Source organism: Naumovozyma dairenensis, chromosome 6 (genome assembly GCF_000227115.2).
Source record: "Naumovozyma dairenensis CBS 421 chromosome 6, complete genome".
Taxonomy (NCBI): Eukaryota; Fungi; Ascomycota; class Saccharomycetes; order Saccharomycetales; family Saccharomycetaceae; genus Naumovozyma; species Naumovozyma dairenensis.
In genome coordinates this window covers 81,706-101,367 of record NC_016484.1, presented here as the reverse complement: position 1 = coordinate 101,367, position 19,662 = coordinate 81,706, and the positions used below count along the sequence as shown (strand labels likewise).

General features: G+C 32.9%; 9 protein-coding genes across 9 annotated transcripts; 6 read left to right on the top strand and 3 right to left on the bottom strand.

Moving 5' to 3' along the window:
• Positions 1–1,148: 1,148 nt before the first annotated feature.
• BUD21 (Bud21p) lies at positions 1,149–1,397 on the top strand (the record flags this gene model as incomplete). The annotated part of the gene is made up of 1 exon (XM_003670556.1): positions 1,149–1,397. The coding sequence occupies one exon, from the start codon at positions 1,149–1,151 to the stop codon at positions 1,395–1,397; it is 249 nt and encodes an 82-aa protein (XP_003670604.1).
• Positions 1,398–1,580: 183 nt separating this feature from the next.
• Positions 1,581–2,822, bottom strand: ATX2 (Mn(2+) transporter ATX2; the record flags this gene model as incomplete). Its single annotated transcript, XM_003670555.1, has 1 exon — positions 1,581–2,822. One exon carries the CDS (start codon positions 2,820–2,822, stop codon positions 1,581–1,583), a length of 1,242 nt encoding a protein of 413 aa, XP_003670603.1.
• DIA2 (DNA-binding SCF ubiquitin ligase subunit DIA2) lies at positions 2,800–5,094 on the top strand (the record flags this gene model as incomplete). The annotated part of the gene is made up of 1 exon (XM_003670554.1): positions 2,800–5,094. The coding sequence occupies one exon, from the start codon at positions 2,800–2,802 to the stop codon at positions 5,092–5,094; it is 2,295 nt and encodes a 764-aa protein (XP_003670602.1).
• A 101-nt stretch (positions 5,095–5,195) lies between these two features.
• Positions 5,196–7,922, bottom strand: TGL5 (triacylglycerol lipase; the record flags this gene model as incomplete). The annotated part of the gene is made up of 1 exon (XM_003670553.1): positions 5,196–7,922. One exon carries the CDS (start codon positions 7,920–7,922, stop codon positions 5,196–5,198), a length of 2,727 nt encoding a protein of 908 aa, XP_003670601.1.
• Positions 7,923–8,836: 914 nt separating this feature from the next.
• On the top strand, positions 8,837–10,318 carry NDAI0F00380 (uncharacterized protein; the record flags this gene model as incomplete). The annotated part of the gene is made up of 1 exon (XM_003670552.1): positions 8,837–10,318. One exon carries the CDS (start codon positions 8,837–8,839, stop codon positions 10,316–10,318), a length of 1,482 nt encoding a protein of 493 aa, XP_003670600.1.
• A 1,472-nt stretch (positions 10,319–11,790) lies between these two features.
• Positions 11,791–13,200, top strand: WHI5 (transcriptional repressor WHI5; the record flags this gene model as incomplete). The annotated part of the gene is made up of 1 exon (XM_003670551.1): positions 11,791–13,200. One exon carries the CDS (start codon positions 11,791–11,793, stop codon positions 13,198–13,200), a length of 1,410 nt encoding a protein of 469 aa, XP_003670599.1.
• A 479-nt stretch (positions 13,201–13,679) lies between these two features.
• LPX1 (triglyceride lipase) lies at positions 13,680–14,852 on the top strand (the record flags this gene model as incomplete). The annotated part of the gene is made up of 1 exon (XM_003670550.1): positions 13,680–14,852. The coding sequence occupies one exon, from the start codon at positions 13,680–13,682 to the stop codon at positions 14,850–14,852; it is 1,173 nt and encodes a 390-aa protein (XP_003670598.1).
• Positions 14,853–15,430: 578 nt separating this feature from the next.
• SSL2 (TFIIH/NER complex ATPase/helicase subunit SSL2) lies at positions 15,431–18,055 on the top strand (the record flags this gene model as incomplete). The annotated part of the gene is made up of 1 exon (XM_003670549.1): positions 15,431–18,055. The coding sequence occupies one exon, from the start codon at positions 15,431–15,433 to the stop codon at positions 18,053–18,055; it is 2,625 nt and encodes an 874-aa protein (XP_003670597.1).
• An 816-nt stretch (positions 18,056–18,871) lies between these two features.
• Positions 18,872–19,662, bottom strand: NDAI0F00340 (uncharacterized protein; the record flags this gene model as incomplete). Its single annotated transcript, XM_003670548.2, has 1 exon — positions 18,872–19,662. A coding segment is annotated over one exon (791 nt), but the record flags the coding sequence as incomplete, so codon positions are not given.

The following is a 19,662-nucleotide window of genomic DNA, read 5'->3' as shown; positions in this document are numbered from 1 at the left end:
AACATGTTATAAGCTCAATTGTACCATCGACAATGCTGTGCAATTAACTGACATACTCAAATATGACTTACATAGTCCCTGGTCGACTGCAATCACTTATCGGACACAGTATACCGACCTAATAGTCTGCAAATCTTACTTTTTTCAAGAATATGAACTAGCAATGGCTACCATTTAAAAAGAAGCCGAAGCTTCAAAGTTGTGGAGAGATACTTTTAGTCATTTATCAACTCGACTAAACGACGTAAGTTCAGTGGCAAAATACCATGTAATGCATGTAATGCATGTAATGCATGTAATGACAATACATACTACAATGGACGACTCAACGTAGTATGTATAATAATAAAAGGTATATTTACACTACACATCTGAACATAAAAGGCAGCAAAGGAGGGTAATACGATAGTTAATTTTCACCCAGACACCCCCGTGATCTTATTTCGAAAATTTTCGTTTTTTTGAAAAATTATTTTTTCACCGAAACAAAAATGCTAATAGCAATAGCAATAGCAATAGCCATAGCAATATGAGATGAGATGACATAAATGAAGATGCTATTTTACTATTAGTTGAGCAACAAATTGCTGAAGTAATTATTAAGGGAGTATATGCATACAATATAGACATAACTTAAATATTCATTTCGCTATATAATATATTTCAAAGACCACATCATGACTGAACAAACGACTACATCACAACCAATCGAGAAAACTCACAAAAAATTTACAGACGATGATGATAACAGTACCGGTAAGGTCACTATACCTGAACTAAAGCTAATAAGTGGTAAAAAAATCAACAACTTAGATCATGATGATGACGATAGTAGTGATGATGATGAAGCTCCAGAAGAGGAAAAAGGTAATGAATTGGCAAAATCAAGCATTGAAATGGAATTACAAAAGAGAGAGGAAGCTTCGAAATTAGAACAACAATTACTTAAAGAGAAAAGAATAAAACAAAATGAACTTTTCACAAAACAACAATTAAGAAAAAAAACAAAGATTAACACAAGAGCAGGCGACAAAGAATCTCGATGATGATTTAATAACGAATAAAAAAATGATCAATTAGAAGAATTAGGTGCCGATTTCTTTAATAAATTAGCTAGTGCAGAATCTGCATCGAAAGAAACACAAGTAATGCCAAAACGTATAAATTTCAATGAAATTGATCCAAGTGAATATAGTCTTGAAATTAAATCTGAGATTAATAAAAGAAAGAAGAAAACTTTGAAGAATTTGAAAAAGACTATAGTTAGGAAAGGTCCAGTAACTGTCTCTCTCCTGTCTTCAACAAATGAATCAAGATCATTGGCTCCTAAAAGAGAAGTGACCGTTATGAAATCAAAAGATAAATGGTTAAAGAGAAGAGCTTTGAATAGAAAATAATATCATACGCATAAATTTATCTCTTATAGAATACCTGTACTAAGCATATGCACATTAATAATAACATATACATCCAGAAGAAGAGAAGAAGAGAAGAAGAAGAAGAAGAAGAAGAAGATGCTCTAATAATACAAGTTATTGTCTACACAAATCTATAAAATATATATAATTAATTATTCCTTCTTAGTCTTCAGAAATGAAAAAGGATATCAGTAATGGTAAAACAACACCACTGACAACATAAAGAGATTCATCATGTGGTAATTTCGTGTCATCATCAACATTTTCTTGAAATGAATTTCCCATTTCATGATCAATAGTTGTATCAGTTTCAGTTTCATTCTCTGAATTACGAAATATTTGATGAGTATGACTGTGATTGTTGCTATCCTTATCACCTGTGACAAATGCTGTAAATGACGCATATAATAAACTCCCACCACTCATTAATAATAAATTACCACTAATCCAATCCATTGTCTCAGAATGATTTAAATTAAACATTGATAAACAAATATACCCCAAGGGTGTAGATAACGCAAATGCGAAAAGATTAGAAACAACTTCCCATTCAGGTAATTTTTGTTTCGAAATCATTAGACTTGATAAAGATAATACTGCCGGTATTTTATGAATCACAATGGCAATTAAAACAATTATTAAAAGTGAATCATTATTATTAGTGGTCCCCAGAGCAATACCATCAGAAAGTCCATGAATAAATAAAGCAAATACAACATTGTTTCTTAATATACAACCAATTATTCTTCTTGGATTCTTGACTAAATCAGTTAATGATTCAAAACTAACATAATTCTCCTGCTCAAAATCAACGCTCTTATTTTTCCTATTTATAATTAATTGAACTAACCTATCCAACAAATAGACCACAAGAAACCCAATTAATAAATTTAATCCAACATTACCATCATGTTCCAAACACGATTTAATCCCCTCAGGAATAACTAACATAAACGATGTTCCTAAAAGCATACCAACACCAAATTGTGATAATATTCCAATCATTTGATTGGATTTTTTACTGGCTAAATTAGAATTTTGTTTCTTCACATAATATAACGGTACTAATCCAATTAAAAATGTCGCAATTAGCAAAACCGTTGACATAAGAAACACTCCAAGTATACTTATGGCCATATTTGCATTCTTTATATTTATTCTTAAGCCCTTATTAGTACGTCTAAGTGTTGGCTTAGTGTTTTTTGTCCTTATTGATACAGTACGTATACTCTTTACTTTATATCTACGTTCAGTTATACATATATATATATATATGTATATAAATAATCGAAATCTTTCAACTAGAAGAACAAGGTGCAAATATAGATAAATAAACGAGAAACAACGACAGATATAAAAACATACAATAGCACATAGAAGCATGCCCATAGATGATTCTGTCATTCAAAAGGCCATTCAGTTAGGTACTACCTATTTCCAAAATGAGAACTATGAAAAGGCTAAACAAGTATTCGAAAAGGCCATCATTTTAACAAAATCGTATTCTTATGATGATTTATTGACATTAAGATCACAATATGGTTTAGATCCTCTTCCAACCAATGGGCAAGTATTACCACCACCATCTTCTTCAGCATCATCGTCGTCGCCGTCACCGTCGTCGTCACTACCAAAACCTCGAATATATCATCCAAAATATATCAAATTATTAGATAATAGAGCTGCATGTTGGGAAAAAATGGGTGAATTGGAAAAGGCATTAAGAGACGCAACAAAAATGTGCTTTATTGAACCATACAATTTGAAATGTTTTATTAGAAAAGGAAAAATATTACAAAAATTACATAAATTGAAAGATGCCTATAACACTTATAAAACTGCCCTAAGGAATGCAAATTTCGCTACTGATTCTTTGAAAATTAATGTTTCAAAAACGTTCATTGATATTATTGTACACCAAAAGAATTTGGTTAAAGACAAAATTCTATCTAGTCGAACCGATTCACGAGCTCGTCCTCTTTCATCCTCTTCTTCAAACAGTGATGTCAGTAATCAATTCAAAAGAAAATTCATTGATCCAATAAGGGAACAACGACAGCAGAATGGTTCTAAACCGAAAAGAATAAAATCACAATCTAACATAGAAGAATCATCAAACAAGCCCGCGCAAAATATTGATTTTATTGCGAAATTACCATTAGATATAATGCCACTGGTTTTCCAACAATTCTCAACAAAACAACTGATACAATTATCATATGTCTCTAAAACATGGCATAGTAAAATATTTGCGTTTCCTCACCTTTTTAAAGACTTTAATCTTAATGCTATCTCATTTAAACAATTCTCTAAATTCGATGACTTTATTAAAATGATACCAAAGACAATACATCGTCAACACCATCATCATAACCATGAATCGATCGATAGCCAACTAATACGATCTCATCCAATTAGAACTTTACATATATCATCAAAGTCAAATATTGAAGAGACTAAACTTTGCAAGAATCTTTTCACAACTCTACAAAATAATCAATGTGATAATTTGAAATTGGTAATACCGAACACAACAACTCACCATTTAGCTAGATATATAATACCAAAGACGCGAATAGTGGAAACAATCAAAAAGTTATCACTAATGATGACATTAAGAGCAGATTATGAATATGAATGTCAAGTTTTAACAAAATTTCAAAATTTGAGAAATCTTGAAGTACTATTTGTTAATTCAATGGTACCAGTGAATGAATCCTTTGATTCAATCAGAATTGAGTTTTTAAGTGAAAACCAATTGAAACATTTGGAATCAATTAAAATTCTATGTGATTCAACAAAAATTAGATCCTTCCCCTTTGTATCCCAATTATATCATATCCATAACAGTAACATTATTACTCATTTAACTATAACGGGTGTAACATTACCCAATCCAAATGTAAATGGAACTGTCGGATTACCTCTTCAAGAAAATCAATTTAGTTGGTTGAAGAATTTCCCAAATTTGAAAACTTTATGGTTAGAAAATAATCAAAATGGTCAATTATCCCAATTTATGAAATTATTACGTGATAATCCTAATTTCCATAATTTAGAAAGATTAACGTTCCGTGAATTAGCCACCCCTACAGGCTTCGGTTTAGAACCTGTACAAGATGCATTCTATTATCACTCTAATTTAAAGGCGTTAAAGGAACTAGATTTGATGGGGAGTTCAATAAATGGGATAGGACTAACAAGATTAATCTCATACTGCTTACCAGAAGAATTAACAAAATTAAATATTGGTGATTGTCCTTTTATAAAATTACAAAGATTCCCCAATGATAATGACTCTCACGTATTATCTTCATCAAAATTCTTTGATGATGTTTGTATGTTGAAGGATTTATGTCTTTGTCAAAATGGGTGGTTGAATGATAATTCAGTGAAATTATTAATGGAACAGGCCCCCATGTTTTCTCATTTAGAGAAATTAGACCTTTCAATGAATGCAGCAATTACTGGGGTGTCAATCTATGAATTTTTAAAAGAATTGAAAGATCAAAGAGATGGAGATCCTTTGGATTATCTAATTATTGACAGGTGTGAATCAATATCTCATATTACTGTTAATTCAATTAAAGCTACCCAATTAGTGAAAAAAGTTGATTGTGTTTATGAAAGAGAAAATTGGAGGAAATTTGGAATAAATTCCTATCGATTTCCCTGATTTTTATACATCTATAAAAAATAAAATCTGCATGCTTGTCTTCTTATGAATATAAAAAATTTATAGTACATTGCAACTACATACGATATATGTTTCGATTTTTACTTATTACTGGACTGAGATAAACTTCCCTTTTTCAATGGAGACGATGTTGGTGCCGAAATTAAGAATTCGTTCAAGCTATCATAAATATGTTCAGGCTCTCTCTTATCCTCTTGGTCCAGTATTAGTGACGATGACGGCGATGAGGATGTTTGCACTTCTGTAGTTACAGTTTCTTCTTCGTAAAATATATTTGGAGTGAATGACGATGATTGAGTATATTTACCATCATCGACATTAATGTTTTTGAAAGTTATTCCTGCATGAGAAGAGGCTCTTGACCTTATCTTCTTGGACCTTCGGTTATTTCTAAATTTTGGTGGTGATATTGGTTTAGAATTTGATCGTATTACAGATGATTTGGGACTACTATTTAAACTTAAGTTGGTATTCAAGTTAGACTTACGAATCTTAGATGGAGACTTATTTCTTATCTGATAATCAATCCTATGATCTGGTTGTATCGTATATGTTCCATTTTTTCTAGATGATGATAATGATAATGATGGTGGCGATAACTTAGAAGTAGGTTTATTTGAAAAGGAGATCCTACGTTTTGCCATTGGAGCTTGAATGGAAAATGAAGATGATTTTATTCGAGTTTGTCCTATTAAGTTTAAATCGGCAAGTTCTGATTTTCTCTGTGGAAACTTTATGTCTGCTATCTCTGTTGAAATTCTTGATTTCCCTAAGCTTATAGTTGGCGATCTTCCTTGACGATATGCAGCCTTTGGTAATAATAGTAAAGATGTTGACTCTTCTGATTCCAAAAGGTTATCATCTAATGTCCCATTATTATTCTTCTTCGATTGTTGGTGCTGTTGATTTATTTGATCTTTTGTGGATAATTTTATTAGACCATAGACTGTATCAGAAAATTGCAAAGGATTGTTAATTGAAGAGGACATAATGATTTTTTCCTTTAAATGAGTGATTGCTCTGTCTAATGCTAATTCTTGACCACAATTATTACGGATCATTGATATCTTGGGCCACGTGGCTCTTGCACCAAGCATTGTTTCATGCAATAAGAATTGTTGCGTTGGATTAACCAAGACGTTTGGCAATTGAGAAACCATGCTTATATCTGGTAGAATGGTAACATTTCCTGAGTATGTCTGTGATAACATTGATCGCAATTTAGTTAATGGCATTCTCGCGATACCTAATTCTGCACCAACACCTAGATAATGAATTATTTCTTCATTTACTGAGTTATAGATTTTTGATATTGATTGTTTCAATTTAGCCGTAAATTCATTTTGAATCTCTCCACCGACACATGATACTGAACATTTTAAGAACGGATAAACATGCATATTTACTTGGCATGCGATGATGTGGTCCACATTAAACATTTCAGATAATCTTGGGATTGGTAAATCATTATCGACAGATCCGTCTACGAACTTAACAGATCTATTCCCGCCCCATTGAGTAACTTTCCCTGTCAATGGATCCTTTTCATATAATGGTGTAGCAGGGAATATACCTGGTACAGAACATGATGCACAGACAGCAGACCATATAAGAACATTTGGGGCGGTTAAATTATTTAATAAACGACCTTGTTCGAAGATGGATGCTGGGGATACAGTAATGTTTAAAATCTTCCCAGTTCTATTATATGCCTCTCTAAATGTTAAATCTCCTAAGAATGTAATCATTGTATTTACTAAATGTTTATTATCGAACCATGTCCCAGTTTTCATAAATCTTGAAAATTTGATTAATAGATTATCTGTATCACTTTTATCTTTATCATCTTTAAAGATATTGAATTCCATATTCAAGACATTTGCTAATAAACTTGGAATTTCGTCTGTTGTATGAACACAGAATATACTTGCCACAATGGCACCTGAACTTGTACCACTGATGATTCTTGGCATAACATCTGCTTCAAAAAGTGAAGCCAATACACCGATATGGAATAAACCAAATGTGGCCCCACCACTCAATACTAATGCAGATCTACCAATATTTCTTCTACATTGTTGGAATATCCCTAACAGATAAGAATCATCTAAGTCAGATTGTGTCAGGAGGGCTTCAATGGCTAAGTTGGACTCTTTTAAATATTCATCAATAATATGCTTCGTACCTACATGAGAATGTCTATAAAGGTTGACATTCCCAATACCCCCTAAGTTTCTTACCCATGTTGTTCTGATTAAGTATAGTAAATGTGTATAGTCATTTGACAGACGTAAATTTCTCAATTCGCAAGTTAACGACACAATAAGATCATAATCATATAAGCTTGATTCTTTAGTCAATTTCCAATTTTTTTTATTAGTCAAATTATCTAATTCCGTACAAATGTCATGCCATTGATAGTATGAAATTGAATTTGCCTTTTGAATCAATAAGTTTTTAATCTGTAAATTTTGCTCATAATTTGTTACTGTCAACTTACTTGTTAACCAAGTTTTCCATTTATCCAAAGTGGAAGTACAATCGACTTTCTTGTCGTCATATGCTTGTTCTCCTGCTTGTGGTAACGGTAGTAACAGGGTATCAACCGTATCATCTAATGAAGTTTCCGAATCACTTGTCCATATTTTTTCATCAATTGTAGATTGTTTTCCCCAATCTTTTGATGTTAGTGCATTTAATAAGTTCTTAGTTGTTGTCGGAGTAATTATTTTCCCACAATTGGGTGATTCATTAGTTGATTCATAGTATTTTTCGATCAGATATTGCGTCACTGGATATGATGACATTTTTATGTCACTTCTATTGTTCGTTTCCTTAGGTAAAAAAAAAAAAAACAACAATAGAAAGAAAGGAGTAGGATAAGCAAGTGGCTAAATTAACTTATAAACGGTTTACTTGATGATCTTTTAGATTTAGTACGTTTTTCGTACGTGCAATTCGATAATCATCCTCATAACCCTTGATAAACAGAGGTAAAATTTCAAAGAATAGTTATTATTGTCTCTTTGAGATTTTTCCAAAATGGCTGCGTTTGCAATATGCTAGCGCCTGTGGGGAAAAAAGATGGTCTTCTTTTTCTTCGTCGCGCAGTCTCTTTTTTCTTCAAACATCCATGTGTCACAATCTTTTCCATTATCTTAATATGTATTGGCATATTTTTAAGGGTGGATCATAATTGATTTCATATTTTTGTTTATTCATTATTTTATTTTTTGTTAGAAAGTTCATCTCTGGAAAAGACCATGGTTGGAACGGAGAGACGACAAAATAGTATATATTCTGAAAATTTTGGCAGAAATGCAAAACACTATTCTGAAAATGAAAATGTTACTAAATTAGGGTTGGCATAACAAACCCTACGCCAGTACATCCCATGGTAGCGCCTGATTTACGGCTGTGACACAATTTTTTCTTTGACTGTTCTTTATTACTTCGGACTTATTTTATTTTATTTTATTTTATTTAATTTAATGTGGTGTTATCTATTGTTATGTATATATACAAACGGTTTTTTTTTGGCGTTGCTTACTATTCTCGAAATAAAAATTGGTTACCTCTTTAAAAAATGTTTTTCTTCTTCTTTTTTAACGATTTTTTATGTAATGAATGGGCCATGTTATTTATATTAAACAAAGGTGATATTGAGAACAATTGAATAAACACAATCCCAAGACTAAGTAGAGAAAAAAAAATTTGAAAGATGCTTTCAACATTATATGATTCCTCTTTCCCAATAATCAATCCAAAAGTTGGATATAGTACCGTTTTACAAAGGGCAGGTTTCGATACCAATTTCAAGAAGGTTCCTAGAAATGAAAAAAAGAATAACCATACTAAAAGGAACGAGAAAAGAGGGAAACCATCGAGACCACTTAATAATTCTAGTTTCAATGTGGATCAAGAAATTTTTTTTCATAAAATAAATAGTACCATAACAAAGACTAATACCTGTGATTGTACCATGGTAGAAACAAGAGTTAATTCCCTTGAAGAAGAAATTGAGAAAGAACAACAGTTTAAAAAGAGAGGTACGGATAATATGCCTGCTAATGAAGACCAAAATTTAGTTGGCTTTTTCTCATTTGAAGATACTACTTGTGTTAATTTAAATAATAGTTCTATCAATGTTGAAAGAATATCATCTAAGAATAAAGAAAATTGTGATTCATTAAATGTTGCGCAGGAAGAAGGAGAAGAATTGATTGCTCAAAATAGACACAATAGAAATAAAAAAGTTGTTGATGCAACGGAATTCGATTTTGAGCACTCTCATAATATTGAAAAGTCCTTTGAAAAATATAACATTTCCGAAATATTGGTAGATAAAAAAGAGGATTCATCGTTCCTTTTTTCTGAAATTTCGACATGGGAAAGTCTTAATATTGACAAACCCAATAAGAAATTCAAACATGATAATGAGGGAAAGAACCAAATTTCCATAGAGAATGAACCAAATTTATTATCAGAAAGTTTTTTTGAAGAAGAGAAAAAACTTGAAAAGGAAAAGCTACAAGAAATTGAAAAGTTACTATTGGAATTAAATGAAATAAAAACAATGAAAGATGATATTTTAGAACGCGATTTGCTTAACCTTTCTGAAAGGAAGCCTACACACTATAAACATAATTATAACAGAAGCAGTTTTTTTCTGTTAGAAGATGATAAAGATTCTCATAATGAAGAAATAGTTTGTAGAGAGTTTATTGAACTTTCCAAACTGGATAAAGATAATTTAAATGTCAAGAGACCTCGCTTACAAAATAATGGAAATGATAAGAATGAGAATGGACATGGTTGTTGCTCCAATAGAATGAATTTATTTCTTAACGAGCACTATCTACCCGGAGAGGGACCATGTAGAAAATGTGGGAAAGAAATCACAAATAGTAGTAAAAGAATATTTTCTAAAAAGAAAAACATTGGAAATTTTGGGGAATTATCTGGACAATGGCATAGAGAATGTTTCCGATGTCATATTTGTCATATTAAATTTGATAAGAATATTGAGGTTTATATTCATGACGATGTACCATATTGTGAATTTGATTTCCACGTTGTGAACAAGAGTATTTGCCTTATTTGTAATAAATTTGTTGAAGGGAAATGTTTCATTAATGAAAAACTAGAGAAATTTCATGTTTATTGCTTAGAAAGATACCAAGATGCACCTATTTCAGGTTGAATTGTTCCATTTTTTTTGTAAAGAGAGGTAATAGAACTTAGTTTTCAAAATAAGTATTAATTGAAAGAAAAAACCGTACACCTTTTTTTTTTAATTAGGACAATACATACCCGCAGCATGATAACATTGAGGAATTTGGTATGCAGAGTAATCATGTGGGTGTTGTTAGTTTAATGTAACTGTTTATTCAGACAACGTAGATATTCTTAAAATCAATCGCAAAGCAGCTTTTTTTTTTAGAACTTCCTAAGAGAAATGGGTGTTCTATCTGGACTTTTGTAGTATCTGATAACGGGACCTCGTAACCATGAGTAGCCAAGGTGTCAGAGAAGATACGTACGTAAGAAAAATTAGAAAGGATTCCGTAATGCTGTGACTTATACGTAGACGAGCAAGAATCAACTAATGGCAACCAGGATAGCAACGCTATTAGCAACCGTGGTGTGTGGCAACCGTTTCCATTACATTCCGGTTGCTACACCCTTGTATTTCTGTATTCTGTTGGCACACCCACAACACTGACGGACTACGCAGAAGTAAAAACAAAATTAAAACTGAAAACGGTGCCAACTATAAGAGGAAATAAGGTGTCCCACTGTTAGTAGCAACCATGCACAAGAGTATACGCGGACTTTCCTGAAGGGGGAAACCAAACCAAATGAAATGAAAGGAGACGAAATTATCCCGAAAGGGGAAAACTCTTTATCTTTTTAGGCTGGGTCCGTTGAGCTACTTCGATGGAAGGAAGAGAGGAGCCCGCCGAGAAGGGTGTCCAAACGAACGGTCTCTAAATGTGCGTAACTGCAAGTATCCACTCCACTCTTGGGCCATTTTGAGAAGCTCCCAGAAGGGGTGAACTGCAATTGCAAATGAGACGGAAACGTCTACGTGCGTGGCCAGCCGGGCGGACAAGCCCGGGACTGCGCGGACTGCGCGGACTGCGCGGGTGATGGTGGTGGCCTGATTAACTTATCTGAAATGAAAGGGAATTCTTGTCGCGCGCCCGCGTTGCTTTCGCTGCTGCTGCTGCTTCCGCTTCTACTTCTCCTTCCGCAATTGGGAAAAACACACACAAACAACAAGTTGCCGCGGCTCGTGGAAAAGTGGAACTTTTGGTGTTCGTGTATATGTTATGTTATGTTATGTTGTGTTATTATATTATTATATTATTATATTATGTTAGAGTATATGCCTTCTCTCATAACTTGCAAAAACAACCTGTCCCAGTCGTCGTCTACATTCAAAACAGTGGATTCTTTTTTTATATTAACTAAAATTAGTTCAACGAACGGACGAACGAACAAACGCTACCTCCTATATCCCAAAACATCAGCTTTTACCCTTTTATTCCCACTCAACAACTTGGATAATATTTTTGGTATCCTTGGTTGCTTCAACAAGAAAAATAATAAGACTTATACATATACCAACAGGATAAAGAATCGTACACAATCACTTTGCTATATATATAAATGTCCGAGAGTCTGACGTCAAATACTACTTCCGCTACTGGATCTCCTTCAGTGGTTCATGATAACACTACACCAAGAAAAAAAGTAACAAGCCAAATTTCACCTTCTTCTTCTTCTTCTTCTTCACCTTCACCCTCACATTCACCTTCATCACCTTCCTCTTCTGAAACATATAGAAGGAAACCAGAACTGAAATATTATTATCATAATCATAATCGTAATCACCGTCGTAATAGCAAGATATTCGAAAGTCCGAACAACAATAACAATAAAAATAATGTTGCTAGCATATCAACAAGTAAAAATGAACAAATGTCTCCAAAGATTCCATCAACTCCTTCAAGATTTATACGAAGATCATCAACATCCTTAGGTTTTCTGGCTACACCGTTACAACAACAAAATACCAATAACAATAAACAAAACCCTGAAAGCCCTCTGTTAATATCCCCAATAAGTAAATCCATAACGAAAAATAAAAATACAAAAAGAATATCGTTATCTCAACCACCACCACCACCTCCACCATTACTACCTACTACACCAAAATCTAAACATTTAGAAGTGTTTTTTTCACCATCTCCCAATTTAAAGACTCCAAATATAAATACTTATGATAACACCAAGAATGATTCAATTCCAATTAAAGAAATTTCTCAAAACTTGAAAACAAGATTAAATTATGCTTTCATTAAATTGAAAAATGGGTGGACGGAAAAAACTTTATCTGAATTAGAAAATGATTTGGCATCCAATCAAACGAGAAAATTGAATCCATTTTCAAAATCATACGTTAATAATTTTGTTGATGCAGATGAAGATTTAGAAATTGAATATCCAACTATGTCCGCAAATTTAGCTTTTAAAAAAGCTTTATCTGAAAATTATGATTTTACTACAAAGATAATAAGTCCTAAAAAGAGACATTTAAATAATAATGATTCAATTGAAATTCAAGTTCAAGAACCTAATATCAATAATAATAATAATAATAATAATATGATGGTGTCTCCAATAAAATGGAAAGGAAACAAACAATCAAACACAACGAATGGTAAAGAAGAACCACCTTCTGAAGTTGAAGCAATAGAAACATTAATGTCTTTATCATCTCCTAAGAAACCCAAACAACAACAAAATCAAATCGAGAATGATTCTAATGGATTCATACGAAAACATAAAAAAAATATTTCAAATTCATCGACAGAATCATCTACATCGGGGAAATCGTCCTCCTCTTCTGCATCTTCTGCTTTCTCTCCAACTACTACAAACTATCATTCGATAGAATTTCGCAATATAGACATTGCTGGTACTACTAATAATAATAATAACAATAATGATAACAATGATACAGATGTAGAAACAGAAATTGAATCATTATCTGATGATGATAATGATCATACATAGACATAGTAGTAAACATACCATTTTTAAATCGTTTATAGTCATTTATTTATTTATTTATTTACTTACTTACTTATTTATTTATATACATTCTAAAACAAGGATTCAACGAGAGCCAGAAATATATTTTATCATTATTATTACCGAATAAACATTCGTTGTGATGTTAATAAATTTACGTACCTCCCTCTCGCATGAACGCGAGCAGAGAGGTATCCGGAGTTTATCTCTTTTTAAGCGACAAATGAAATAAGACCAAAAAGAAAACAAGAGAAGGTCATTGAAAGATTCATCTACTCTTACGACGGGAATCTCCAATTCTTATACTTTTTCCTTGAACATTCACAATTTTTATCTTGTCTTGTATTGTCTTGTTTGCTGTTTTTACCTCCACCTCCATATAAAAGGACAAAGAAAACGTATCCTGCTTATCTCGAATAAGAATGATCCAAAATATAACGTTAAAGAAGTAAAGGCAAAGGATGGAACAAATACTTAATTCAAGTTATTATAGAGAAACTAAAATCATCAATGCGATCAAATCAAGAGCTCAAAATGCAACTTTGAACCAAGGTATAGATCAATTGCAAATTGTCTATGATCTATACACATATATCAATATTAATACCAATATCTCTTCAACAAATAAAATTAATATGATATTTTTACATGGTAGTGGGATGAATAGGTCAATTTGGGAATATCATATCTCAAAAATGATTGATTATTTGAAAACACCCACAATAAATTGGTCAATAAATAAAATCATATTAATGGATCAAGTAACACATGGAGATTCCGGACTTTTAAATAAAGAAAAATTAGGTGTAGAATTCAATTGGAATGATGGAGCTAAAGATGCTTGTCTCGTTGCACAAACAGAATTTTATCCTCTTACTAATAATAATAATGATCAAGAAATGCGATATTTTAATGTAGTGGTAGGTCACTCCATGGGTGGATTCCAAGCTTTAGCTTGTGGTGCTTTATACCCCTATCTATTCAATTTGATTATTACTGTGGAACCAGTTGTGGTACAAAGAAATCCTTTTAATTCTAATGATATGACTATAATGCCTGAATCATTCTATAATTCTTTGATATCTAAAATGGATGATTGCTTTGATACTGAATTGGGATATAACGAATTTATGCAAAAGAAAAGCTTTTATACTAAAGTTCATCCCATTATTTTGAAAAGATTAATTGAATTTGAAAAAATTTGGTCATTAAGGGATGGTTCGGAAAAACTTTCCACTAAAATGAATAAATTTCAAAATATTCTATGTTATTTAACTTTAAATCCAGGTGCAAATTGGTTAATTCATAATTTACAATTTATCGAATCTCCTGTAATCAATCTTACTGGTGAAAATTCAAAATGGACACCACCTGAAAATGAAAAACTATTAAGGACCAAAATTAAAAATTATACTTTGGATCCAATACCTAATGGTGATCATCTTGTAAATATTGAAAATCCTGATGAAACATTAAGGAAAATTGTTTTTCATATCTCGAAGTTTGTTACTGCGGAATCCACTAGGGAACCAACCAAACCATTATCCATTACCCAACGCCAATCAAAATTTGAAAGAGATTTTGTAAAATTTAAAGATAAAAGAACAAGAAAGACAATTTCATCAAAGCTTTAATCCAATAAAAGCTCAAAAAAAAGTGATACAAAACTCAATACACAATACAATACAATACATATTCATTATAATATATTCAAGATATGATTTTAATTCTTTTTATTTTTTTCTTTGTAAAATATGTTGACAATATCATGCGTAAGTGTATAATTCCCCAAGAATTGGCCTGTAAACAATTTATCTTTGTTGATATACCTATCCAATGCTCTGTCGCTGACGCTTTCCCTTAAAAAAAAGCAGAAACTATTTCTCCATTAAGTTATTCCAGCACGTGCTAGGAATGGAAATTTATTTCCGTCTTTCACCCGGTGTCCCCATAGGTTACCCTAATAGTACCAGAGGGTAACCCTATTGAGATCAGGGAACCTTGAAAATATCAAAAGGAATTATTAACGTTACAATAATAAGAGAGGCGTGTGAAACTATGTGATGATCTAAAAATATTTATACAACACTCATTCCTATCAGATCCCCAGACAAGTATAGCTTCTGAAAAAGAAAACATATCGTCTCACATTTTTTATTATTACAAATAAAACAAAAAAAAGCACCCAGCATCGCACTCTATACTGGAAAAAATGGCAGAAACTGAAGACGTTACACCAAGAACCAGTGGGAAAATATTCCCAGAAATGAACGATGCTTTCTTTTCTGATAATGAATCTGTTGCTACAGATGAAGAAAATGATGACTTGAATGATAATGTTGTTCAAGTTGACAATCTACACAATGATGATGGTGATAATAACGATGACGAAGAATATGGAGAAGATTCCTTTGGCACAACTCCTTCACTTCTACGGAAATCAACCACATCGAAAAGAACTAACAGAAGATCAAGGGCAAGTCAGAATGATTCAGAAACGGCAAACAAACTTGCAGCAAAGGATCAAAGTTTCCTACATTCAGCAAATAGTGATATCCCCACAGATTTCATCCCTGATACAGTCTCCGGTATGTTTAGATCTCACGATTTCAGTTATTTGAAACTAAGGCCAGATCACGCATCAAGACCCATTTGGATTTCTCCAAGTGATGGTAGAATCATTTTGGAAAGTTTCTCCCCCTTAGCGGAACAGGCTCAAGATTTCTTAGTCACTATTGCCGAACCAATAAGTAGACCCTCACATATGCATGAATATAAAATTACCGCTTACTCATTATACGCGGCAGTGTCTGTCGGTTTAGAAACCGCTGATATATTATCTGTTTTGGATAGATTATCAAAAGTTCCGGTTGCTCAATCTATCATTGATTTCATTGAGGGGGCAACGATATCATATGGGAAAGTTAAGTTGGTTATTAAACATAATAGGTATTTTGTAGAAACTACTCAAGCTGATATATTACAAATGTTATTGAAGGATTCTATTATAGGACCTCTCAGGATAGATAGTGAACTTCAACAAAAGAAACAAGATGATGAGGAACAAAAAAAGCAATCAATACTAAAAGCAAAATCAAATAAAAACAGAAATAATACCAATACTAATAATAAAAACACAAAAAATAAGGATAATATAAATCCAGATGACGTGGAGGCAATGTTTAGTGCCGTTGTAGGAGGTGACAACGAACAAGATGATGAAGATGATGATATAGATGCTGTTCATTCATTTGAAATTGCCAATGAATCAGTGGAAATCGTCAAGAAAAGATGCCAAGAAATTGATTACCCTGTTTTGGAAGAGTACGATTTTAGAAATGATCATCGTAATCCTGATTTAGATATAGATTTAAAGCCATCCACTCAAATTCGTCCATATCAAGAAAAATCCCTAAGTAAAATGTTTGGTAATGGTCGTGCAAGAAGTGGGATTATTGTTTTACCCTGTGGTGCCGGGAAAACTTTAGTGGGGATCACAGCAGCATGTACTATCAAAAAATCTGTCATTGTCTTATGTACATCTTCTGTCTCAGTTATGCAATGGAGACAACAATTCTTACAATGGTGTACTTTACAACCTGAAAATTGTGCCGTTTTCACTTCAGATAATAAAGAAATGTTTCAAACCGAGTCGGGGCTCGTCGTATCAACATATTCAATGGTAGCAAATACAAGAAATAGATCGCATGATTCACAAAAAGTTATGGATTTCTTAACTGGTAGAGAATGGGGATTTATTATCTTAGATGAAGTTCATGTCGTCCCCGCGGCAATGTTCCGTAGAGTGGTCTCTGCTATTGCAGCTCACGCTAAATTGGGACTAACTGCAACATTGGTCAGAGAAGATGATAAAATTAGTGATTTGAATTTCCTTATTGGACCAAAATTATATGAAGCCAATTGGATGGAATTATCACAAAAAGGTCACATTGCAAATGTTCAATGTGCTGAAGTTTGGTGTCCCATGACTGCAGAATTTTATCAAGAATATTTAAGAGAAAGTGCTAGAAAGAGAATGTTATTATATATAATGAATCCTACGAAATTCCAAGCCTGTCAATTCTTAATTCAGTACCATGAAAGAAGAGGTGATAAAATCATTGTCTTTTCCGATAATGTCTATGCCTTACAGGAATATGCTTTGAAGTTGGGGAAACCTTTCATTTATGGATCTACTCCACAACAAGAACGTATGAACATTTTACAAAATTTTCAATATAATGATCAAATAAATACCATTTTCTTATCGAAAGTTGGTGATACATCCATTGATTTACCTGAAGCTACATGTTTAATTCAAATATCTTCTCATTATGGATCACGTCGTCAAGAAGCACAACGGTTGGGTAGAATATTAAGGGCCAAGAGACGTAACGATGAAGGGTTTAATGCATTCTTTTACTCCTTAGTTTCTAAGGATACCCAAGAAATGTACTATTCGACGAAGAGACAAGCTTTTTTAGTGGATCAAGGTTATGCCTTTAAAGTTATTACGCATTTACATGGGATGGAAAATTTACCAAATTTAGCGTATGCATCACCAAGAGAACGTAGAGAATTATTACAAGAAGTTTTGTTGAAGAATGAAGAAGCTGCTGGCCTGGAGATTGGAGATGATGCTGATAATAGTATTGGCCGTGGTGGTAATCTATATAAGAGAGGTAAATCGAAAGCAGTTAGAGGTGAAGGTTCTTTGGCAGGTTTAGCTGGTGGTGAAGACATGGCTTACATGGAATATAGTACCAATAAGAATAAAGAATTGAAGGAACACCATCCATTGATTCGTAAGATGTATTATAAGAATCTAAAGAAATGATATATTCAGTTCTCCTACATCTGCTTATCATTTTCCCGCGACCGTAAAAGTAGCTTGGTCTGGTCTTGTTCACCATTATATTTCATACACATTTCGCCATCACGCACAGGAAAAAATTACAGGAAAAACCACATTTATCATCATAAATTCAATCTATAGAGATTATTCATCCTTTAATACCATCATATTCTTAAAAAAATAAAAAAAAAACTATTACAGCAGTTTCTTTCTACCCTATTCCTTGTTCTTTCAACCATAGGCTAACCCATTAAACACGATGGGTACACTCGATTTTGAACATGATAAAGTTTCCTAATCAACTGACTGCTTACCCGAATAGAACCAAGGTAAGCACTTAGGTTAGTCGTGGCAACCATGGTTTCCTTAGTAATATCACCCCTCAGTCGCACAATAGATGGTATGTGAGTACATTACAAAGTGAACAGAATGTACTAATGAATGTTTTTTGCTGCCTGTAAAGAGCTACTCTACTAAGTTCTATTGAAGCAGTAATGTGTTATCATTAATAGTGAGACAGAAAATCATAATCGATATCTCGAGCTCATTTCTATGGATCTTAGTGGTGAAATATCTTCTGTTCTACTCACTTTTATAATTTTTGTAGATTATATTATTTATATAGTCATCATATACATATCTATCCCCCGACAGGCGGTGTTGGTATCAAGAGTCATTTGAAATAATGAAGAAATTTTTTACTTCAAGTTGATTTATATTATATACAGAAATATTGTTGGTAAAGCAATGATTTATATTTCTTCATGAAGTATAGACCATATATATTATCATTACAATTTAGCTAATCGACATTGTCTCCATTTGGTTTACAGTAACAAAATATGTTACTACTGTAGAAGAAAGTGTGATTGGTAGCGAGTGGGTCCCAGTAACGTATTCCCGATGGGTTGTGTAAATTGTAGTTTCAAATTCAGTCTTTGTATTTGTACTACTACACCTCGAGCTTGTTTCACGTTCATTTAAAGATGCTTGGGTTGACTTTAGACTAGATGAAACTTGTGTGGCTTTGATTGATGAAGAAGAAGATGATGATGATAATGACGATGATGGTGGTGGGAGAGATGAGGAACTAGAAAGGTGAAGAACCGAGCATTGACCATAATCCATGCTACTTGGTAACCTACATTCAGAAGGCGGAGTCGTTTCCGGCGATTCCCCATTATATTTAACTGCGATAGAAACTTGCCATACGTTGCTATTACTAATTCCTGTTGTGCTGAACCTGACAGTAAATAGTGATGCGTTATAACCTGGGCCGAGATCTATATTAATTATATCTGATGAAGCACCAGAGGAGCTTGTGTTAATGATCATGGAACCAGTTGCAGAATCATAATTCCAATTCTGTATTTTTGTTTGATCCGATACGGCATAGAAGATGGATGAGCCTTCACCAAATCCTCGAAATATTAAAGGGTTTGTATATGAACCACGAATGATATGGAACTCCACTCCAGATTGAACCCAAAACGTTTGGTCTATTTCCTTCGTCGAGTCAAGAGAAAATGAAGCAATGCCCCCAAGAAATGCAATACAGCCTCCACCAGTAACTGAACTTGAAAGCGTAA